Here is a 25,222-nt window from a genome sequence, read left to right as displayed (position 1 = left end):
CTTTTGTGACCCTAAAAAATGAGATCATCACAGATAAGTCACTGGAGACCATACAGTTCTCCATTGCTTCCATATGGCCCGCATTTGTCAGATTCTAAATCAGCAGCTCAGACTCCCTGTCCCCTGAAAATGACTTCAACCCAGAGGGAACCAAGCTAACTTACTGTGCTGCGACTGTGACTTCACTCAGGACAGAAATCAAGTGAAATAGCTGTGTGACAGTTGCCAATACAGCAATCTCACAAAACTCCCAAGATGGAATTGGTCCCATCTCTCTCTCTCTGTCTCTCTCTCTCTCTGTCTCTCTCTCTCTCTCTCTCTCTGATGATGATGAAAAAGTCTGTCCTGACTTCACACTGGGGGCTGCGCCCTTTTGGATTGGAACAGAGTCTTACAGGGGTTCAGAGGGAGGGTGGTACCGAAATCAGGTTGATATTGGGCTATCCTCCCACACTGGGAGGTATATAAACTCCCTCTCTCAGACCTGCTCCCATTTCTTCCTATTTAGTCCAGCCGGAGGGGGAAAGTGAAGATGCAGCTCCTGTGTGCAGCTGTCCTGGCACTGTTTGTGCTGTCTACCTTTGATCAGGTGGACTCGTCTGCTTATGACAAGATTGTATCCCACAGCCGCATAAGGGCAAAGGATAAGGGGTAAGAGAAATGACAATTCTTCCAATAAAGCTGCTCAGTGAAGAAATAAAGCAAAGAGTCTTCTCTCAGGACTGAGCCGTGACTGAGAACCCAAGAAGGAGAAAAGTGGATTCTGGATATTTCTATACTGATTAAAATCTTTTTTTTTTTTTTTAACTCTTCTTTCTGTGAATTTGAGAAGGAAGGATTGTACAATTTCTGTGGAAACTACAATGAGAAATAATATCTGGACAGTACAAAAATCAAACAGTTGTTGATTTGAGACATAACTGTTAATGACTTTTTTGTGTATGAAATTCATCTCATTTATAATGAAGTGTATCTAATTTTCATTATTTCTCATGTAGTGTTTGACTTTATTGAACTTTTAAAATGAGGGATGTTGGCAGACTAGAACAAGAAGCTAATTTTTCATGTTATGTTCCATTTGATTATCTTGTAGTATGTGGGTAAAGGAACACAGAAAAATTAGGTGAAGATTTTGGATGGGTTCGGGTTATAATTCAACCCTCCCCTTATCTACACAATTTGAAAGAAAAAAAAAACTTTTAATTTGTAATTTTGGGTCCCTTTAAGATTTATAATGGCAAGAAGTGTTTTTTGAAACTTATATTCTGCTCTAAAATTCATTATGATGCTATATGAACTCTATAATCTATAATAAATTGCCACAACTGTCAAATAACCATTAAACAAAGAAGCATGGTGGTGCCATGGAAAGAAATTGTGTGAAATTGATAGGAGCTGAAGAAAGTCACTCTCTTTACTTTGGGCCGATGTTTCATTAACCTGTCTCTTCCGTTTTGTCCCTTTCAGACCAAATGTGTGCGCTCTCCAGCAAGTCATGGGGACCAAGAAAAAATACTTCAGCACTTGCCGGAACTGGTATCACGGGTCCATCTGTGGAAAGAAAGCGTAAGTATGTGGTTTGCTTGTCTCAGCATCTCAGCAGCCTGGTTTAACTGCCTTAAAATGTCTGGAGATGGACACTCCTGAATGCTCCAGTGTCAAGTTCAAAGTTGAAAGGTGGCATTTAGTCATCCACAGCACGTTGAACTCATTCCAGGAAAGAGATGAGCTGTCATGGGTTTACATGGACCTTAGCTTTTAGCATCTGTTCTTAACTTCAACACTGCCTTTGTGTTCTGATTTTGACAGTGACCAGTCCTTTAATGGGGACTCTCAGAGAACTGGAGTTCAGTATTTTTTTTTTTCAACTTGCGTTCACTCCACACTCAGTTGTTCTCTATATAAGTTCACACTCTGCTAGTTGTTTATTATAATGAGTAAGCACCATTTCAGCTGATTACTGACTGGCACATGCAAAGAGACCTTCTTAAAAATACACAGACGTTCTGCTAATTTATTGTGAGGCATAATCTGTGTGACAGCTCCCTTAATAATACATCTGCAAGCTCACACAGAACCCAGCGCTGGCAAAGAGCGGTATTCCACCTCTGGTTTGCCAAGGGCTGGCTATGCACAGGATGAGAAACAGAAACCTTTTAAAGAGAAGAAAAAAAGTGAAATAAATAGTGTTTACAATACAGTAGAATGAAATCTGATTCTAAGTGTAATTTCATCAGGAAAAATACTATTTAGTCTAAAACAAAATAATGAACTGATAATAAAAAAAAAATAATGCAGCTGGATTGAATTGCAAACAGTTTAAGAGGCGACCATGGCAAACCGCTGGTATTAGGAGATCTTGTGGCTTTAACGTCTGGGGCTTTGAAACACATTTTTCACGGCATGCAAAGGGGATTGCTTGAGTTCACAGAGGCTGCCTGCTGTGTCCTCATGCTAAACCGAGCTGTCCTGTGGAAGAACCCAGATGATTTGTCTTTCAGTGAGCAGGGTCCCAGACTGGCTCCCCGTTAAAAACATGGATCTCCGCCATGTCTAATTTTCCCTATCCATGGCACCGCCGGCTTGCGCGCCAAGCAGAATTTCTGCTGCTGTTGCGTTTGTTTTCCTTGGAGGTTGACTGCAGTTTTGAGGGGGGGGGGGATTTCTGTGTGCTCAGCGTCACAGCGTCTCACCCAGTCAGTCTGGGCTCCACTGTTCAAGAGCTCACTGGTTTCTGTTTTCCACATGTCTGAATGGGACAACTCATAATGAAACCCAAACTGTAAGGCATTGAAACATTTCTACAGAAAGTACAACAACCAAAGCAGCTCTTTTACTTCACAGTCCACTCATACTGCTAAGGAAAAGAGGCACTAAATGTTCTGCATCAATGGTTCAATATCTAGAAGATCACCACTCCAACAATTACTCTCACTCTGGTGTGCTCAAACAGGGCAATTGGTATTGTACATCCAGGCAGCCATGACAGACAAAATTATGTTTTGTTCAGAGTACAGGAGACCCTTATCATTCACAAATTTGTCTTTCGCTATATCAAATACTTGCACCAGGCAGCACTCCCTGTTTCCACTTTTACTCCACATTCCTGAACCAAAGACCATAGGATCAAAACTTATGCTGTTATATTTAGGTTATAGATAGTTTTGAATTATTTCCTAAGTACACACATTAATCACATATTTTTTTTCACATAAGTTGTGTTTTTTTAAATTATTATATTAGATTGAATGAGTTTTTTATGCACAGAAAAAGTCAAAGGTGAGTCTCCTGTACTTAGAGTGGTTCCATCTGGTACAAATGCATTGTTGGCTAGACGTTTGGTAGCTTTAAATTATATTGTGCTGTTGGCCAGCATGTTATACATTTCTCTATCTAACAAAGTAGATCTGCTCCCAGAACTCATCACTCTGATGGAGAAAAAAAAAATTAATCGGCCAATTTTTGATACGCACAGCATCTCTAGTAAAATGTATACTTTCCATGGCTTATGAATATTCAGGTTAAGGTGTTTAAAGCAATGCCAATGGATGGAATTGTGAAGCACACCACAAAGGCTGTTGGCCAGTAGCTAACTTGCTTGCTCACTGGCTAGCTTATTGAAATCGATAACAATGGGAGACACTATCTCGAAGGCTTAGATGCTTTGGCAGCTGTTTTATCCAGTTCTGCCGAACCTATTTATTCCAGCTGTCAGACAGGGTTGGTCTATTATGTTTTGTTTCCAAGTTTGTACAATGTGCACATGTTCATCTTGATATATTTTGCATCTTTAATCCAAATGGTGTCTGTGAACACAGCATTTTTTAATCATGGTTTAAATCGCATGTGGAAAATATTGAAAATTATTTGTCTGACAAACAACAGTCCAACTTCAAACTGAAATAAAAGTGTGACTTTTACATGGATTTTGCTCTGAATGAAAACATGGCTGACCCTGACATAAGGTGTCTGTGTCCAAGAGACTCATGTGCTCTGCTAGGCCATGCAGAGAAGTTGAGTGAAGTGAAAAATGTGAGGAAAGTTGTGATGGTTTCGCCTCTTTGTGGAATTTTCGCATTAGTTTTCCAACTCTGCTCTTGTGCCAGGAGGCAAGGGTTCTCCCTGTATTGGACTAAATGCACTGAGGTTGCTATATTTCATCTTGACTGAAAATCTGGACCCCTGTGTGGCTGCCTTGACCTCATCTCCAACCCCAATTCATTTTCCTTTGCATCACTGATGGAGTTGGTGAAGAGAGTGGCTGTTGTGTCCCTTCACGTTCCCTTTTTTGTTGTCCCACACTGTTTCACCTCGCCTCACTAAAACATGAGCTGGAGCAATCCCTTTTCCCCTATATCTGTTTTTCCTGGAAGCATGTATACCTCATTTTCTCTAGCCTCAGTGCACCTTGGCTTTTGGCCACTCCGAAGTCTGGTTCCCTGTTCACCCACTGTGAGGGAACATATGGAAACATTTGCTCGTATGGAGGCTTCCCAATGTCCACCAGTGGAACTCCTGAGACACTGTCTGCTGTCTCTAACAAAAAATTGTTGCCTGCAAACTTATGGACAACTGATGGATTTTCTTGAGACCTGAGCCAAGGAAACCTTTGCAGTGGTCCTGTTTGCTTTTTGTTACCCTGGTTCTTTCTCATGCAATCACGCTATGTGGACATTCATTTTAAAATTGGCTTCACCTGGCTATATGAGTACCATTAGAGCAATGGGCCAACCATTTGTGAAACAAGCATTTCTTGCTGATTGCCATAATTTACATATTAGTCATTAAAGCAGTCTGAAACCACAGTCAATACACCCCAACAGGGGCCTGTGTATAGCAGGTAAAAAGCTGACTTCCTAACAAAACAGGTTTCCTAATGCATGTACAAAAAAAACATTGCTTTCTGGATTTCACTGTAAGGTTCAAAGCATCCTGTACCACTGCTTTCTTACATAAAAATACCATCACTACAGGGAACTATACAGTACTTAACGCCTTCATAAAAGCAGACATGTGGTAGCATTTGCACATTAATTACTGTAGAGGAGAATTGTTACAGGAACTGGTATTGTCATATGTTGCCGTACTCGAAAACAATGTAGACCCATGAAGTGATGGTGAATTTATCCAAAAATAAATTAAAAGGTATAATGATTCTTCCTGGAGGCAGAGATCAAAACTCTGCATTGAGGAAGAACCATTTGACCATTTGACAAGAATTCCCCTTGCTGTGTAGCTATACCCAGAAGTTCCATTCCATGTTCCACTTCCAGCTGTTACCTCATTGCAGCTCCTTTATGCTTTCATAAATTCATGACACATTTTATGAATCTATTACACCGACCCTGCATACTAATGTGGCTGCATGACATAAAATGTGCTTATTTCTATTAATTTAAGCTATATATTTAACAATCCTTTCCAAGCATATTAAAGTCCATCTGCAACTAATTAGCAGTCATTTGCTTGTATTATGAATAACAAAATAATTTCCAACTATAGCAGTTATTCCGTAGTTTAAAGGGGCAGACCATACACATACACTGAAAAACATGTGCACAGTATTAGCAGAGGTCAGAGGCCTTAGGCATGTAAGGTGATGCAGAAGTTGAGGGAAAATTCTACACTTGACTGATCATATGCAAATCAAGTCATGCCAACAGTGGCACATTTTGTCTAAATATTTTTTTTTCCTCCATTTGAGGAAATTTCTCCCAGATTTCCTTTGATGAAGTTAAAAAAAACATATTCAAATACCTACAGAGTATTTACACTATCCTGATCCGAGTGTAGAGGTCACAAGAAGAGAGGACAAACTGTTTATAGTCCGAACAAACAGTGCAAAGAGTGAGCTTTTTTCTGCTGCCTAGAACTTTGTGTTTGACTTTCTTTTTGATGAAATTTGGTTTACTTTTACTGTATGATCCAATGGAAGGTTCTATCCTTCTCTTTAAATGTTGTCCAGATATTCCTCATTATGTAAACTAATGCATTTTCATACGGTCAATTCAAATCTTTGTGGTATGGGAATCGAGAAGTTCCATCGTCTAACCAGGGTTTCCGACCATTAAAACCTTTGATTATAACATACCGCTTCAAGGCTAAGAAATAATGTTCTGGAGGTTAACCAGAGCTCACTTGTGGGCTAGGCAAATTGCTCTCTTTCAAAGAAAAGAGGGCTTGAATTCAATGTTCTCAAAATGGCATGGCAAAATAATCCTAAAGAGCAAGGACTTTTTTGCCATTGCTCTGGTACAGAAACAAGGACCACATACCATGTTTCAGTAATGAATCAGTTAATGAATTCAACATGGAAAACACTGTGCTGTCAGCACCATGAAATGGTTATAAAGGTAACTGTTGTTGATTCAGCAAAAAATGTTTCACAGGATGCCTCTGAGGATAAACCATTATGCTCCCAACCCAACGCTGCAATTACTCATGTACTGTAGTCTACAGAGTTTATTTATTGCCGGGTCATTAAGGGATGCCATATATCCTCAACTCACCTCACAGAACTTATTCTGCAGAATTCTTTCCACATTATTATAGATGACTCACCAATACGTCTGGTGGGCAGATAAAAGGCCTCCTGGGAAACTGTATTTATCTCTTTCCTCTGCACGAGGGCACTGACCTTCAACAGGTCCAGACAGATATTCAAAACATATCCAAACAGATTGACTTGATTTATGTAGAGCAGAAGAGGTATCCCTTCTAACTCTCCTTGTCTCACCTTTAGGACAGTGCTGTACGAGTGCTGCCCTGGATACATGAAGCTAGATGGAATGCCCGGATGCCCAGCAGGTGCGTGGCAACATCTGCCTCCCAGCAGTTCAGTCGCAGACACCGTGCCAGGGACACTCCCTCAGCCATTCATGAACTAGGGTTTCAAAGCTTTGCTGTGCCCTAATCACTACTAACTGGCAGCGGTTAATTGCTGGCGTCGGTGCAATACTGTGCAGAATTGGGCATTGGTTATTCCTGTTTTTGTTTCCACGGTGATAGTGTGGCTTACCAATACACATACTTATGCTTTTTAAATGTAATTTTCTTTCAAAGCAATACATTACCTCTGGCCATAAATGAACTTTCATTATCTTTTTTTCTCCATCTTTCCCAGTGGCCCCCATTGACCACGTGTATGGAACTCTGGGTCTTGTGAATGCCATCACTACTCAGGAGTACTCGGATATCTCCAAGCTGAGGGCAGAGATTGAGGGAGATGGATCATTTACGATGTTTGCTCCCAGCAATGAAGCTTGGAATCTCTTAGACCCTGTGAGTCACTTGGTAACATACAGTATCTCTCTGTGACTAGAGCAGCGATGACAGTAAGGATGCAAGACGTTTTTTTTATGGTTCCATGGATGTTAATTTTTTTATTACTTATTTATTATTAATCACTTATTGAGGGTTTTACCTTAATGTTTTCTCTACAGACAGTAAGGAGTGCACTGGTGAGCAATGTGAACATAGAGCTGTACAATGCTCTTCGCTACCACATGGTTAACAAGCGCCTCCTAACCAAAGACTTGAAGAATGGCATGACCGTCACCTCCATGTACAATGACCTCGGTCTTCTCATCAACCATTACTCCAATGGGGTATGCTTCAACAGCATTGTGGATATAATTACAATGTGGAGATCCTGTTAAAATCTGTGAACATCCTCGTCTGTTTGGAAATGTTGCTGAGTGTTCTTTGCACTGCTCCCACTGCAGATCGTTACGGTGAACTGCGCCAGGATTATTCACGGCAATCAGGTGGCCACAAACGGAGTGGTGCATGTCCTCGACCGCGTCATCACTGCCGTGGGAAACACCATCCAGGACGTCATCGAAGTCAACGATGACCTGACCTCCCTCAACGTTAGTACCAAAATCAAGATTAAAGATCAGAATGCTGAAATTTAGAAGAATAAAAAGTATTTTGATTCAGTATTTAGTGTATTTTGGGAACTCCCATGAACAGGCTTATTTAGGATTCGGTATCCTAGGCTTACATGTAATTGACTATTATTAATCTTTGTATGTAATTTGTGGATAGTTGCTCCATTACATGTAGGGAGTACATCAAATCTGCATTTACATCAGTGTCATTATAAAGGTGATAATCATAAATTCTACTTTGGACTTAGACTATAGCTGTTGCGTCTGGCTTGCTGGACAAACTGGGTCAGCCAGGCCACTTCACGTTATTCGCCCCCACCAACGAAGCCTTTGATAAGCTGGACAGCGATATTCTGGAGAGGCTGATGAGCGACAAGGGAGTCCTCCAAGGTAAACCATGTGGTCTTCTTCTGTGGTCTCACTGGAACACACATGGCAAATAAAGTGCGGGGTCAAAAAAGGACTCTCTAACACGCAGAAGGAAGACATTCAGACCTTTTTTATTGACGGAAGGGAATTTTTCACAACCACTTCACTGAATCCCGAGACTGAGGGCTGAATGGGGGTTTTTGTATGTAATAAGATCAAGGTGCAGGAAAAGTAACTCTCTGGTTTTCCTATGCATATTTGCTGCACTGAGTCATTGAGTTTTTTTTTTTTTCACGTGGTTTGCCTATTGCAAGTAGACGGCACTGCTGCAGTCTGAACCGACAATTTTAGTTTCTCAGACAGTCCGCAAACAATACTCTAACCGCAGTTGTGTATCTAATGACAAAAAGAGGGACTGAATTTTGTGATGTTTTAAAGAAAAGGTGTGTGGAGAGAGGGAGATCTGGCATAGTGTCCAAAGGGTAAATCTTCTGATACCTTTAACAGCCTACTCACTCAAAGGAAACCTGATGTTTTCTGAATTGTCTAAGCCTTTGGCAGTATGATGATTCCTTTTGGCTTGATAATGATAAAACCACACCCTCTCAGGATATTCCTCTTCACATCCAGTGCCAAAACATTTCATCTGTTATGTCTATGTATGTTACGTACAAAGACCCATGGTGCTTTTTTTAATCATAGTTCAAACAATTAAAAGTAGCTAAATAACAGGCAGATCAGCACATGCTGTTTCTGAATTCAAAAAGATGTGGAATATTCATGGAATGAAAGTGCCATTTAAAAAGATCAGATGGTTCTAACCGCAACATTATTTGAAATGCATAAAACTGCACCATTCACCTAGGGGGAATGAAACAGCTGCATCATTCAAGTTTAATTTCAAATTGATGAAAACTGCCAGCAGTGTGATCTCTGTCTTTGTTGTTTGTCCCTGTTTGCCTGGAGCTGTGAGATAAAGCTCCGCAGTCAATAGCCGCAATGAAGCCACAATGAGATGCAGTCTACCGGGACCCCAGGGACACAGAGGATTATCCAGTTGCCTGTGTTAACCTTTTAATTGATACTTCAGTCATGTGAGAACATACCAGCAAGACTCCTCAGAGTTCAGTAGAAACAGCTCACCCCAAAGACCCCCCCCACCCCCCCCACCCAACGAGCCACCCCCAATTCTGACCTGTGCTCAAATTTTCCTTTAAATCAACCAGGAAGCAGTGGCTGTAGTGCCATTTGCATTTTTGAAATGATACAAAACAAATGATATAAAGCTTCACTGGCACATCTAAGCTATGTGTCAGTGCTTTTGACCTGTGTATTGGTTCATGGATCCCTGATCACATGGTGTGCTCTTGTCCTCCTCCAGCCCTACTGAACTTCCACCTGCTGAACTCAGTGCAGTGCTCAGAGGCTATCATGGCCGGCACCTCCTACGAGACAGTGGAGGGCCACAACATTGAGATCGGCTGTGATGGAGAGAGCCTGACCGTGAATGGCATCAAGATGGTGTTGAAGAAAGACATTGTCACCACCAACGGCGTCATCCACCTGATCGACCAGGTGCTGATGCCAGACTCAGGTTAGCTCCCGTCTCACTTCCCTTTTCCCTTTTCGCCTCAGAATGTCAGGGTTTATTGGTCAGTTTACATGAGATGATTTTAAATCAGAGCAAATGCACCACCGCTGACACAAAGGCTGTTGCTGTGGTTGATCAGTTTGTTTCTTAAATGTGAGTTTCTATCTGATGACCTTCTGTAGCACTGACACTGCCATACTTTGAAAAAACATACTTTTTGCAGTTGTTGTAATCGAGAAGTTGATATGAAATGAACTGGTTTACTAGCTGATGTGGTAATTACTTAGCAGAATGATTTTGTGTTAAATTGGCAGGACTCTGAATAGGATGTCTAATGTTTCTTTTCCGCATTAAGCTAAACAGGTGATCGAGCTTATTGGCAGCTCTCAGGCTACCTTTGGCGACATGATTTCTGAGCTGGGTCTGGCCGCTGCCATGAGGTCAGGAGAAGAGTACACCTTTCTCGCCCCACTCAACTTGGCTTTTACAGGTGAGGCTCAGATTCTGTGCTCTGCTTCCTAGAGCATCCAGCTACTCACTTCAATGCATTAAGAAAAGTGTAGTCAGAACCCCTATGCAGGCTCCAAACAGATTTGGAATTACTCTGGCTGTTGTGTGTGGTGTTGTACTTCTTAGCACTTAGATACTCAGATATAGTTCTTTTACAGAGGTGGGGATACAGTGTGGCATAGTGGTAAGTTTACAGTTCAATGCACAGGTGGGTCACCACTTTTATAACCTTGAGCAAGGTAGTTAACTCAAATTGCTTAACTAATATATCCTAATATACATTGGCTACATTGGTTTGAATAAGGTTGTCTGCTAAGCAAATATATAAAGATGGTGGCCAACCACCATATTTAGTCAGTAGAATACTGCTTTAGACAACACCAGAGGCTAAATAAAATTGTTCTCTTACCGATGCAATTAATATAATTGTCAAACCTGTTGTGGCAATGTGCTCTTGAGGCAGACTAAATATTTGCCACATAACAAAGGTCAGTGATACCTTCTATGGAGAGTGGCTGTAATTTCCTCAAGTGAATCACATATTTAGTCATAATACGACAATGTTGATCGCTGTACGCTGTCTACATGTCTTTCAAATTGGTCAACCTTATTTACATTTTTCCCAAGGGTTTTTTTTTTTTTTTTTTACAGTTGTTTCACTTTTGGTAAGCGATAGGGACATAATCATTCCATTCACTCAAGAATCCACAGGAATTTAAAACCTTGTCTACCACATTGTCTTTTACTGTTGTGTGTTGAGAAGCAATGTCTAATCACACCCATTATGGTGACCAGCAAAAGATCTGAATTCTCTTTATGGTCTCCCATTGGAGATCTACCATCTCTTTAGATATGTCATATGTGCAATCTAATGTCTCTGTCCCTGTGGTGTAACCCATAGATGAGGTGATGTCGATGGACCAGCGCTTCCTGAAGATAATCCTGGAAAACCACATCCTGAAGAGGAAGATTGTGCTGAATCAGATGTACAATGGCCAACGGTTGGAGACCATCGGGGGAAAGTACCTCAGGGTGTTCATCTACCGCACGGTTAGTCCCTCCCTACCCCATTCAGAGAAAAACCAAAGACTGCACATGCTGAGAGTGAGAAACACTACCCCGTGTTGACAGTACAGATTCCATTGTTGTGCTTTTGACATGCAAAAATACCCTTTGAGAAATAATCCAAACAATGTTTGGCCTTGTTATTTTTTGTTCTGTATCTGTTTCTCATTTCTTTGTTTGGATCCCCATGTCTGTACACAGTTATTCAGTCAAATGCATGCAATGAAAAATGCTTCCGTTTCTGTGACCAGAAGACAGTTGTCACATGGTGTTTTTGTTGTTGGTGCATGTGGCATGCAGTGAAATGATGGTGGCTAGCGTCTCCTCCACGTAGGCTGTCTGCATTGAGAACGCCTGTATGATTAGAGGAAGCAAAGAGGGGACAAATGGAGCCCTACATCTCATGAGGACCCTAATAAGGCCGGCTACGAACACCATGTTCCAGGTCCTGAACGAGGACGGACGCTTCAAGTAAGCAACCGGTGCCTGAAAAATGTCAGCAAACATAAATACTGTGCGTAACCATAAATACTGTAGTAGTGTTTAGCTTCCATCCCTCTCTTCATTCTCTACATTCTTAATATCAGATGGTTTCCAGTTTCCAGACAGATTTATTTTGCCAATTTCACTAAAATAATCATTGGGTTTTGGTGATAATTACATGTGTTAGAATGGGACAGCAACAACGTTACCTCTGAACCGTGTGTAGTTGCCATGATACAGTGAGGTGACAACGTGTCCTTGGTTGCAGGATATTCCTGTCTCTGATGGAGGCCGCAGGTCTAACTGGTTTACTCCAACAAGAAGGAGACTTCACCCTGTTTGCCCCTACAGATGATGCGTTTGAGGGCATGACCAGGCGAGACACAGCGCTGTTGACAAGTGGGTCATTCTTCTTTCTTCTTTCCTTTTGTTCTTTCTTTTGTTCATTCTGTTTTTTTTTTTGTTTCTTGCTTTTGCTTCTTATTTGCCGTCCTTTTTGAAGTTGATCTGAAGTCAGTTTCTGCCCATTTGAAATCAATTTCTTCAATAAAAAGAAGGACATGTTCTGAATAATGTTCCAATTTACAGCTGGGATCACTCACACTAGAGCTGTTTAGTGACCCCCTGTTTCATGACCAGGTGACATCAACGCCCTGAGGGCCATACTGCTCTACCACTTCAGTCACAATGTGTTCATTGGTGGTGGCTTGGAGGGCGGAGTCACCAACCTTGTCAAGACCTTACAAGGAAACAACCTCAGACTGCTGTCTGTAAGTATTCACAGTCCTCCTCTTCAAGTGGTCACAAAGGGCTATAACACGTCAAAACATAATACGTTGTAATAGCTGATTGAGTCTTTATATAAACCCTCGCCAACTGTGCAGCATCATGTACCTTTTTAACACATCTTTTATGCTGTAATATATTTTGTATGTATTTTCAGAGAATATACACTACAGTTGTATGACTATGTGGCCTGATGCTCACATGACCCTGTCCATTTTTATTCAGATAATGTTCTATAACAGAACAATTTTATGTGGCTTGAGAGTATGTTTTAAAATCCATTTATAATAAAATGCACATTGCCATTTAATTTCATTTGATTCATTTCATCTCCGACAGTGGGTCATTTTTAAAAAATTTGAAACCGATCGTGTCATTGTGCTGTCATTGTGCTGACAATGACCGGGAGCCCACAGTAGCGGAACTAATTTGTTCCATTATGGAAATAGGAGTGGGATAGCAAGTCAGCAAGGGTTCCCTTGTTGCACCACTGTACCCTTGCTACTCGTATTGGTGTCTGCAAGTTACTCGTGTGAAACAACTATCCTCTGTTCAGTGTCTGCCTCCTGGTGCACTCTGGGACCTGTTGTGAGAAAAATGGTTTGCATGTGTAGAAAAGTATTGTATACAGAACAGTAAGCGTAATGTACAATCAGTGTTCACAAACAGTCTGAGGGAATTTTTTTTTTTTGATGTTCAGAACTGAGGATAGTGGTGTTGCGACAGATCCCATAAATTTGTATCCATTTGTTGTTCAGTCACAGCTGTTTAGCCCTTGCAGAAAATAATTTATGTTCCAGTAAATATTCAGTTGCAAAAATTGGTAAATTGGTTCCAGAATGCCGAAAATATAAATGGTAAGTATTGTAAGTCACTGTGGATAAGGCCTGCCAGGCAAATCTAATAATGTAATACAGACAAAGAGTCCTGTGGCCTTGTTTGGTTAAGTCTGTACCCAGTGACCTGAAGTGTGACACTCATTTGCAAGACATTAGGTGTGCATGGAGAAACTTCCAGACTTCATTTGCAACAGTGACCTTCCATTGATAGTCATGATTTTATATTTTATCCTTCTCCCCTTTTCATCCAGGCCAACAACAGCATCCTGGTGAATTCCGTTAAAATCAATGACCCCGACGTCATGGCTTCAAACGGCGTGATTCACGTTGTTAAAAGCCTGCTCTACCCAGTGGGTGAGTGCGAAAGTGATGGTTTTAAACCAACGCACCAGCAGCCAGGAACAGGCTGTGCCATGGCACGGTTGCAGATTAGTGTAACTGGCTTAAAGTTAAACAGAGTCCCATTATAGGATGAGAGGCTCAATTATGTGGCACCCAGCCTGTATACTTGCAATGCAATGAAGGCTAAACAGGACTGCTTGTCTGTGTCTGCGTGTCCAGACCTGCCAGTTGGAAGCCAGGACCTGCTGGCGCTGTTGCGGAGACTCATCAGGTACATCCAAATCAAGGTAGGAACACCAACATAACACCGCTGTGACATGTAATTACCCACTATATTCATATGCAATTGCATAGTACCTGCGTGGGCAATTCCAATTATTATTTTTTTGTACTTACACATATGTAATAGTAGTTGTACAAAAGTGAAACAAGAACAGCTTCAACAACTGCAACAACAATTCAGTTCAAATGGGTAACTTCATCCATATATCAAAATGTGTAATATGTTATGAGCATATCTTATCATGCTAGACACATGATACAAACCAGTCTGTACCAACATGTACTTGCTCTGTAAGAACCTAAGAACTGTCCTGGTATTGCAAAGTGTAAGATAAGTCGTGTTCTTACTGTGTAATAAGCGGATTCACAGTGGCTTGGTGGGTGCACAGGTGTATCTTACAGTTTGTCCAACAGCAAAGCACTATTATTGGTTAATAGATGTGAAAACAAAATCAAGAACACTGATTTATCTCAAGGGTATGGCGTCGATTGTCCTTCTTCAAAGAGCATCTTTCTCAAGTTTTCTCTCTTCTTCTAGTACGTGGCTGGATACAGATACGTGGAGATTCCTCTCACTTTCATGAGTAAGTGAATCGTTGTTTCATCAAGTCATCTATGTATTTCACTTAACCTTTCTAATTTTAACATAAATTTGATTATTGGTTACTGATTACTGGTTAGAAAGACACGGAAAGCTGTAGGCTATGAACTGCCCTCATATTTGTGATCACTGTTTCTTTCTTTTAATTTTTAGAGCAGGTCGTTACCACTCGCGTCGTTGAAAGAGGTAAGGCATGTGGTTGACAACACATTTCTCCCAGTTATTGCATATGTAGTAAAATTTTCAGTTTTACTTTTTTGTAAGGAGCAATTTCTTTTCAATCTATAAATTAGACATTGAATACAGACATTGAATTACTTTCCTTTTCCAACAATTACTTTAGAGGTTGTCAGGTCACAGGAAAAGTAAAAGGAAATTTCCATTCGAAAAGAGACTGGCTTTTAAAATCATCTTGGGACTGTGATGAAAAATGCATTCAGTCATTTTGGATAATTATAGGCTTGGTGAGGACAAGAAAGGGCCTGCTTCCCTTATTATCCTTCATTAATGCTGTAAATACCTGGTGCAGCGATATAATGGGTGAACCTCTCTGTTCGAGTTGTGAAATAATCATTTTAGGATTGTTGGACTATCACCTAATAACAGAATAAATATGCAGCATTTTTTTGCACTTGCTAAAGCAGAGTTTTGAAACCCTTGTGTGCTGTGTATGTGTACTTATGTGTTGTGTACTTATGTGTTGTGTTGTGTGTGTGCGTGTGCATGTGTGTGTGTGTGTGAGTGAGAGAGAGAGAGAGAGAGAGAGAGAGAGAGGGAGAAAAAAATGTGAGAAGGCCATGTGCATGTGTGTATACAGTGTACTGTTTGTGTGTTGCATCAACCTTACATGATGCAGATACCACAGCATATGTGACTTTGTACATCCAGACATGATGCCGAATAAGCCAAGACGCAGGTATCGTTCTGCGACTGGGAAAAGGTCTTACCATGTTCTTTCAGGTATCAAGGAGAAAAGTAGAGGACTGCTCGGGTCCTCCATAGACACACAATGAATGAGGTTGATGCTCACGAATTTGGCAGTCTTTGTGGGTCGACAATGTAACCAACCAACTGGAGAATGGTGTCCATTCACATTGGTTACTCTTACCTGTATAGTGTTATGGCTATAGCCTTGTCTATAGACTATATTTTCAGCAATACTGAAAGGGATCCAGAGCCTGGCATTAACTGCCTAACTTCTGATTAGGCATAAACCTGGATATAGCTATGCCAATTTTCACCTTTCAAATTGTGAAATGTTATATGTTAAATAATTAATGAATATTATATATGGAATTGGGGTCTTTTCTCCATACAAACACTAGTGTGTGTGTGTGTGTGTGTGTGTGTGTATGTGTGTGTGTGAGCGTGTGCGCGCGTGTGTGTTTGTGTATTATAGTAATCTTTAAAGACCCTTTCAAACTCTGACCTTTACGGAATGACCTTTACGAACACACAGACTTGGATGTCTTCCTGAAGGTAATTTCATACATATGTAAAATGTGTAAACAGGATTGGCACAGAAGACGACTTGAAAGCAATGACCAGGATGGTCAGCTGAATCTCTTTAGTACTGCTGAAAGCTTCCCATTGATGTTGATTCCAAAAAAAGAAAATATTTTGCTCCACCTCGCTAATTTACTGAGGGCCACTGCTGTTACATGCTTTTCGAGTCCAGATAATGTCTCAGTTTTGCCAAGCTTCTTGGTATTTGATGAGTTTGTCGAGAGCAAGGCATGCTGGAAAGTACTGCTTGGTGCTGCCACTTTTTGTGCAAAGGCTTTATACCTGCATGTTTTTATATCTCACAGGGTGATGCAGAGACCATTACTGTTCAGCCAGCAATGTGTTTTGAAAAATACTTTAAATTACGTTCCTAAAATACATCAGAAATCATCGAGTAGCTGAGGCTTTATGACTGTCATACCCCACACTTGTCTTGTTACTAAAACACAGTGAGCGTATTTTAGCTTAGCGGGCATAGGTAAACCAATGAAAAGCCATTGGAAAAAGCTGTGGAACAGTTGATATGCTTATTATAACTCAACATGTTCAAATATTTCACTTAGGACATTTTAACCTTTTGACTTGTGTTTTTCATATCTTCTGAAACAACTGACTAAAAGTAGGTTGAAAGTAAGCCTTTCTAATTTTGTTCCATAAAAGGTGCAAATTCCTGTAGCTTGTCATTTTCCTTCTGTAACACTTAAATTCATGTCATAGAGATGGCTGATGTACATGCAACTAAAATGTCTGAAAGAAAAGAACAGGAACATAACATTAAATGCTGGCTGTTGGACACCCTGGCTGTATAGTAATGGTAACATCTTGTTTTTCAAAGTGGAATCTAATATTTCTTGCCTTGATCTTTCATGTAATAGTGCCTGATGTTACCACGGTGACTAGGGTAATTCAGGGAGATCCTTCGCTCACCAAGGTCACCAGGGTCATCCAAGGGGAGCCGTCCGTTACCAAGGTCACTAGGGTCATCCAAGGGGAGCCATCTGTTACCAAGGTTACAAGGGTCATTGAAAGCAATCCCTCTGTAACAAAGGTCACCAGGGTCATCAAAGGTATATCCAAAACACAACACATCAGATGATTGAGACATCAATTTCATATTTGTATGTATCAGTATAGGTACAGCTGAAAAGATACTGTACCGTCATTATTCCACCTAAATCTTAGAAAAATGAGTCTTTGCTACAGGAGAGACATCTAGTGGGGAATGATTCCTCTACACACAAAGGCTATTGTCAGAATCTTATTCCTGGAATATATTGAAAATATTAAAATAGGAAGATCTTACAGAATACAATATGGAACTCATACCCCTCCAGTCCCCCCCCCCTCCTGGAAATAAAATTTCACCTGTAGAATTTCAGATGAAAGTCAACAGCAAAACCATTCTAAAAAGTGAGACTTGTGGTCACATTCTTCTGAGATGAAATAGCAAAGATGAAAAGGTGATCGAGATTGCTTCTCTCCACAGGTGATATGGAAGCTGACGGAGACCTGAAAAGGCTTATGGAAGAAGGTCTGTCATCAGCAGAATCATAACATAAAAAAATGCAACACTGCTACTTATGAGTCAGTTTGGAGGACCACTGCATGCATTCCTATTTACAGGTTTACAATGATCCAATAGCTATTAATAAAAATGATTCACAGGAAGAGACTATCAAAGTCAGGAGATCCACCTGACAGCAGGACTTCTCTTCAACATTCCAAGTAAAGCACACAGGCTGTAGGGGAATTAGGGATGGATTAAATGAATAATGGATCTATTTCACTAACCAGAAATGACAGGCTTTGTTCCTCTCTAAACTCCGACAGTTTACACAAACTTCTAGAAAGTAACTCAGCTGCTAATCAAGTAGTACCACCACTGCAACATCTGATTATCAGATTGGTGTAATGTTATTCAAACTTTACGCCACCCTCCCATGTTGAGTCATGAGCATTTCATCAAAAGCCTTCCTTTTTTGAAACTTGCACAACTTAATTATATAACTGTGCTTAATGCAAGTAAAATGAATTGAGGTAAGACTAGTGAAACTAGGGTTATTGCTCACTGTTTTGTCAGTGACAATTATTTATGCATATCACCACCCATACAGTAATGCAATTCTTCTTCTGTTAGAGAGCAGTGTTAAAATTAAAAGCACCATTAAAATATGTTGAGATGAAATTAACAAATGGAATACTTTTAATTGCATTAACTTCACAAAAAAAATTAATCAGGCCAGGGCTGTTGTGAGTCAGGAAGTTCCCATGCATGTTATTCTGGACATCAGACTCACTGATGAAATTTTAGCATCTCTCCATTTATGGGAAATATTTTCCCTTGCCCAATCTTGTAGGAGGCACAGGCAGTAGAAAAGTGCAATAACTTTACTTGTAAAGGCAGATGACAGCTACAGTATGGAATGCAAAAACATTCTTCTCAAAAAATGATGGATTAATTTTTTATGACTCCATGGTTATTCCTGGAAAGTGAAAAAGGTTTTATTAATGTAGGTATATTTAACACATATTTGTTTTTGGGGTATTAACCAAATGACATTATGCATTGTTATATTTCTGTGGTAACAGAAGGTGCTATTGAGTACTAGATAATGGCATTTTGAGTTTCATGCATGATTTCTCCTATGTACATTTTCTTTCCAACATAGGTATAAAATATGTTTAACACATGCCAGTGAAAGACACATGCCAGGTTTTGGTTACCCTCTATCTCCAGAAATATTTGCATGGCAATGCTTGCCATCTTGGTCCCCCCAGAGCACACCTGTGACATTCTGTTTTTATCGTCTCTGAAGAATTGTGTGTTACAACAGACTGATTCTCATTATATTGTATTCTGGTGTCAGAACACACACTCTTGTACATTTCTTAGATGCCTAGATGCTTACCCATGCTATTTATTTAAGACTGTAGCATTTGCCAGGTGAATAAATTTGTAATGTCACGTGCTTCTTGATTCTCAGGGACAGTTGAAGGCGACTTCCAGCTGGTTGATGGAGACTCAGAAAGAATCACCAAAGCCATCCAAGGTCAGACTCATGTCTAAAGTGTTCACTTTAGGAACAAGAGCACAGCTCATTTGTGACTGGTTTCTCGTCCTTTGTGTTTACAGCAGGGGGATCAGTGAGACGAGTCCCTGGCAGAAAGGTTCAAGGTAAAAATGACTCAAAGCAGTTTCACCATTAGAATTAATATGTTGTTTGCTAAGTAGGTCATGTTTAAATATTATTATTAGAAGTGTGATCAAATTATTCTCCTTGTTCCAAGCTGGCACCAGAAGAAGAACAAGACAGGTCAGCCAGTGAGCAGAAATTGACCAGAACACCTTCAAGCTAGGGAGGACAAGACCTGAGGACAAACCCGCAATAAGACACCCATGGGGCCAAGACCTGGATAAACATGTAAGATGGAGAAAAAGTTGTGGATCAACTAGATAAATTAAATTAAAGCAAAATACTTTACAAAAGCAATGATTGGTGTATGTAATCCTTGAAAAAATTAAAGCCTCGGTCAACAAAAAAAAAAAAAAGAGAGAGTACTGAAAGTCAGCCATACATGCAATTCCTTTACATATCTGTGTGAAAGCATGAAACACAAGCAGTTAGTTATGTAAGTAACAACTGAATGCCTGTCGCAAGACACACAAATATTGATGGGGACGCCTGGGGCATTTACCTCTGCATGATCAGAATTTTGTGGTGCTCGCATTCTGAACTTCAGAATGCTTCTTTTTTTTTGGTTTAAATGAATAATGCTTTGCTACTTTCAGTTACTCTGTGTAAATTACATAGCTTGAGACCTGACCAGATTTTTGATTTTTATTTCTAAACGTGCTCTTTCAGAGGTTGTTGCTGTCTTTATGTTTTTTTCTTTTTATCCGTTTTTGTGAATTTTTCCCAAATGTAAAATTGCAGGCGCTGCCTGCTGCAGCCTTTATTTTTCTGAATACTTTGAAAGACATCTTACTGAGTTATGTGCCATGATTTACACAATGCTTCCTATGTTTTTTCCTGTTCTAATGTTCACCTTTGGAACAAGTGTTCAATAAAGTCTATGGGTGTTAGTATCATGAAATGTTGCATTTTTAAACTGGAAAAAATCATTTTCAAATAAAATTACAATGTGGATTATACCATGTTTGTAAAAGCACATATAAAGCATGATATTGTAGGGCAGATGGAATTGGTCCAATGCACTGCTGCAAACACCACAAGATCCTTGGGATCCCACAATACATAAGAGATGACAAGGACCTCAGGGAAAGTACTAAGCAATAGCATTCTTTGTCCTCGAGAAGCCTTGTGAATCTTGGACTCAACCATCTTTCCTTTCCAGAGAAAAATGAATAATGAGATGCACATGATTGAAGACATTCAGCTCACAAGGCTGTCCATCACTCCGTAGGATATTTTAGACCTCAAACTAAAAGTGATGTGCAAAGATGCGAAAGTTATTCAACTCTTTGTTTTCAGAAAAACAAAATTTGCAGCCACCTACCATTTTACATACATGACTGTCGTTAATAACATACCAGCAGCGAAGCATGGTGTTTAAGGCTGTGTTATAATTTATACAGCAATACAGTAGGATAAACAGATGAATATGGTAGAGGGTCCAGTGCTTTTATTGGCATTTAGTCAATAGAGAGGGAATGTTATCCTGCTAGATCTGCCTTGGCTGATACGATTGGCAGGCTGGCCATGGAAAATGTACAAAGAAATAAGGATAAAGAATTCATAAATGTCCAAGTCTTTGCACACATTTCAGGAATATGGAAGTAATTTGCTCACATATGGTCACACAGACAAGAGAATTGCATTTTAAACATCAACCTTGTTTGGTTCTGATGTTCTGTGCAGAACCTTCAAATGGGACAAACACTCTGAACAGAACCAAAACATGCCAACTGCATTACTTGCATCTTTGGGCCACAGACAGCAGATGTCACAACACATTATTACTAATGGGGATATTTTGATGTGGAAGATGCTTTTAGTGGTTAAGGAGCAGGACTTGTAACCGAAAGGTTGCCGGTTCGATCCCCGCTGGGACACTGCTGCTGTACCCTTGGGCAAGGTACTTAACCCACAACTGCCTCAGTAAATATCCGGCTGTATAAATGGATGACATTGTAAAGAGCTGTAACCTATGTAAGTCGCTTTGGATAAAAGCGTCTGCCAAATGAATAAGTGTAAGTGCAGACACATGAGCATGTGAAGTACAAAATGAAGTTTAAATACATATCACAAAACACATGCTAGCAAATAGTGTTATAAAAAAAAAAATAATTAAAGCAACTTCTTTAAACTACCCTAAAATAATTATATAGTTCAATCAACTCAGTGGTCATTTTGCAGCAAAGTGCTGAATAAGTGGGATTGAAGATATAGAATTTCTCAACAGTTTCAATTGGCGTCTGTCCAGATTCATCGAAGTTCCAACGAAAGGGGTGAATAATTAAAGGAGACCAGAACATGTTGGTTCTTATCACAGAATTCAAAGGAAATTAACTTATTTTTTCTTGATATAACATAAACAGTTATGTCTTTCTGATTTTTTTTTTCTATGAAGGCATGTGGAATACTCAAGGGAAAGAAGTATACTGTACATCATTTTACCTATTTGTGTACTGAGTTGCCAAGCTGCCACACACCAGTTGCCATGTCATTCAGCTTATGACAAAGATTAAACTGGCACAAATCAAAAAGATACCATGGGTGATATTTGTTGTACTAAAGTTGTTTGATCATCTGTTTAGCCTTGGAAGTGTTCAGCCACTGTTTTCAAAGAGCCAGTAGGTGGTGCTCTACATGCCAACACTACACCTCCAGTATTGTGAAATGTCTTCAAGCCAACAGCCATGATCATGTTATAGGCACGCCATAATTTAAGTTTGACATAATGTATAGTTTGATAAAGGAAAGATTGTTCCCTTAAGTCAAAAACATGTAGAAAATATATGATCTGCAGGGCCCGAATATGCTCCTACAGGACAGACAAGCCGAAGGCAGAAACTTGTTAATCAAAAGAATTTACAAATAAATATGCCGCCTTGCTGATTTAACACCTTTTATGTGAATCAAGTGCGAAAATAGATCCAGAACCGTTGTATTTGTTTTCATGCAGGATAAAGACAAATACGTGTTTTATTGCAGATATTCTGCAGAAATGTGTTATCAGAAAAGCAAGTGTGTCAAGTCATTTTTCTTCTTTCCTGCAAGATTATCTTCAGCTGAAGCAGGAAAGCCCTCTTGGATTTTGCTTTCCTCACTGGTGCAATTTAAGAAGTTTAGGGCAACTTTTATAATAAATGGAAAACCAAACCCCTGTGCAATTATATTAACCTGTTATATGTGTCTACTTTTCCAACTTTGCTTTTTAACCATCTACATCTACATTTAAGGTTGTTGTTTTAAAGGTCTCAGGGCCAGTTTTACAACTGAGTCAGATAAGCCAAAGAAAAAAATAACAGGCCACTTTTTAGTTTTAATCAACCACACAATGATAATGTGCACCCAGCATCCACAACATTTTCCATTTGCATTTTAAAAAGGCCCCACTAACTTGGATGTTTTACACATTCCATTTCTCACACATAATGTATTTTTCCTGATTCCACTACCCATCAAAACACAGGACTCCTGGTTTGATGGACTTGATCATACATGCAATCTGACCTTTTATGCTGTAAAATGAAAACCAGTAAGGGTAAAATGGCATGTCAAATAAAGGCAGCTCAAACCATGGCAAACCTATTTATGGTAGCTGGAAAGCAGATGGACTGTAGCATAGAGGGTTAACCACTTTTATGAGCTTCCAAATTTTAACCACAAACAGCCAATCTCAATAATTTTATAAAAACGTACTATGTTGGAATGGATCTGGGATCAGAAGTTTCCTATTTAGTCCTGGCTAGAGATATCCACTCTAGTGCATGGCTGAATTACAAGCAAAAAAATAAAGCTACTGAGTCTAAGAAGAGGATCGATAATGAAGGCATCACATTTGTTTGACCCCATTCTAACACTCGGTTATCTGGAGAATGATTTTCACAAGATCATATAGGTATAAGTGTTATCCACTACAAAGTATTTATTGGTTGGCCTTATTCTTAATTACATTTTTAAAAACTCACAGCTACATCATGCCCATATCAAACAATATATTTATCTATGAGAAAATCATGAAGGGCATATACATAGGACTGTATTCTTTAAACATATTTGTGAAAGAATTTATCTGTTTTCATTCATGTTTATTATTGGAGCATGATGTGTTACACAGCCATTCCATCCTGTTATTGGGTCACTCAACTTCCAGTTCAATAAAACAAAAGATGTTATTCCTGCACCTCTTCTCCTCACACAGTTAGCCGTTACAGTGGTAAACAGCAAGCGCAAGCTTGACGGTTTGTCCATTATAGTACAGCACTCATTACAGCAGTTATAAAACTGTTCCATGTTTGATAGAGGTGCCACATGTCACTACACTTACACAAATGTATTCATTCAATGTACACGCTTGCTACGTAGACAATAGGGAAATGTGAAACATAGAAATCTAAAACCTTTTTGATATATGTGTAATTTGACAAATAATCATACCGTTTCAACTGTGGTGTTATTCATAATGCTTATTTTGATGAATAATATAAATGTAGGTCTACCTCGCTGTATTAAAATATATAAGACACGACAAGAGAATGGAAGAGTTCCAGCTATCATCTATTTTCTGTGTGCATTTGCTGGAATAGGTTGCATTTCTTTCTGAGCTCTCAGGCTCTTCTGAAATAGATGTTGCAATATAAATGACTCACCCCTTCCAAAAAGTGAGATCAAAAGTTTTGGAGGAAGGCAGATCAAATGAAGGTCTATACTCTATCAAACTGCCATGCTCATTCTCACCTTTGAGTAATGAGAACAAGTGAGTGTTGCAGCTTTTTGTTTGTAATGGAAAATTGTGGGCTTCAGGGTTTTAAACAAAGCTTAGAAAGTAATTAATGGAAAAAATAACTAATGCCAGATTAGTTCTCTAATGCTTACAACAGAGGAGCTTTGTTGCCCAACTAGTTATAAACTGTTTATGAAGTATGAACAATCAGTGATGACTCTCCTGTATTGAAACCATTGCACAGAGAGAATTTTTTCTATTACGCTGTTAATAATAATGAATGTTGAAAAAAAAACCCTGATGATTCATAAAGGTTAGTTAAAAATGCATGTTAGGGAACATATATCAAGAGGACATTATCAAAGCAAGGGATCACACTGTGCAGATGTGGGCATATTTATTACTATTAATGTGACTGGTTTTCTTATCCAGAGGAACTTCCAAAGCAAAGATACCTAAGAACATATAATTATTTCACATGAACAACAGAACATGCAGAAAATGTCTGGCCACATTTAAACGTGTCAATACATCACATTGTTACAATAACCAGCATTTTACTGAAAATACTAAGTGTTACAATGATCAAAACTTCAACAATTAGTGCAAATAATTATGGTCAAAGATTGTGCGCCATCTCTTTAAATGCAGGTGGTTTCTAACAAGTGGGTCACAAAAGTCAGATTTCAGAGAGCGCCTCTGTACTAAATTATATTTGTGAAGGTCTACAGTTCTTGCTGTTTTTGTGCACTGTGTTGTTATTACAGGAGATACGAAGACAGAGGGAGTGCAGAATGATACTAATGAGGAGGGTTGTCTGGGGGTATTAACCTAATTACATTCTTTCCTCTTGGGAGGGAGAGACTGAACTGATAAAGGCTGAAGTCCAGTTCTGACCCACACATTCCTGGAAATTTAGTTCAAATACACAAATTTGTGTGGTAAACTTCCAAAAAGTTGATGGACACTGACTTTTCTTGCTCATATCTTACTTGTGACCCAAGCCAGCAGCTGCTGCAATCATTAGCAAGCGTCAAACCGACGT

The 25,222-nt window shown here is 39.6% G+C and overlaps 1 protein-coding gene across 1 annotated transcript; it reads left to right on the top strand.

The window, feature by feature from the left end:
- Positions 1–468: 468 nt before the first annotated feature.
- On the top strand, positions 469–20,088 carry postnb (periostin, osteoblast specific factor b). The gene is made up of 22 exons (XM_036536458.1): positions 469–651; positions 1,468–1,566; positions 6,743–6,807; positions 7,124–7,281; positions 7,443–7,607; positions 7,725–7,871; positions 8,141–8,282; positions 9,643–9,855; positions 10,208–10,342; positions 11,264–11,412; positions 11,762–11,898; positions 12,179–12,309; positions 12,550–12,680; positions 13,787–13,889; positions 14,097–14,164; positions 14,698–14,743; positions 14,914–14,946; positions 17,142–17,333; positions 17,753–17,797; positions 19,251–19,316; positions 19,400–19,441; positions 19,555–20,088. Exons 1-22 carry the CDS (start codon positions 533–535, stop codon positions 19,590–19,592), a joined length of 2,424 nt encoding a protein of 807 aa, XP_036392351.1. The 5' UTR covers positions 469–532; the 3' UTR covers positions 19,593–20,088.
- The last annotated feature ends 5,134 nt before the right edge of the window (positions 20,089–25,222 follow it).

Source organism: Megalops cyprinoides, chromosome 9 (genome assembly GCF_013368585.1).
Source record: "Megalops cyprinoides isolate fMegCyp1 chromosome 9, fMegCyp1.pri, whole genome shotgun sequence".
NCBI classification, from domain to species: domain Eukaryota; kingdom Metazoa; phylum Chordata; class Actinopteri; order Elopiformes; family Megalopidae; genus Megalops; species Megalops cyprinoides.
Note: the sequence above shows the minus strand (reverse complement) of the source record. Positions and strands in the feature narration are given on the sequence as shown.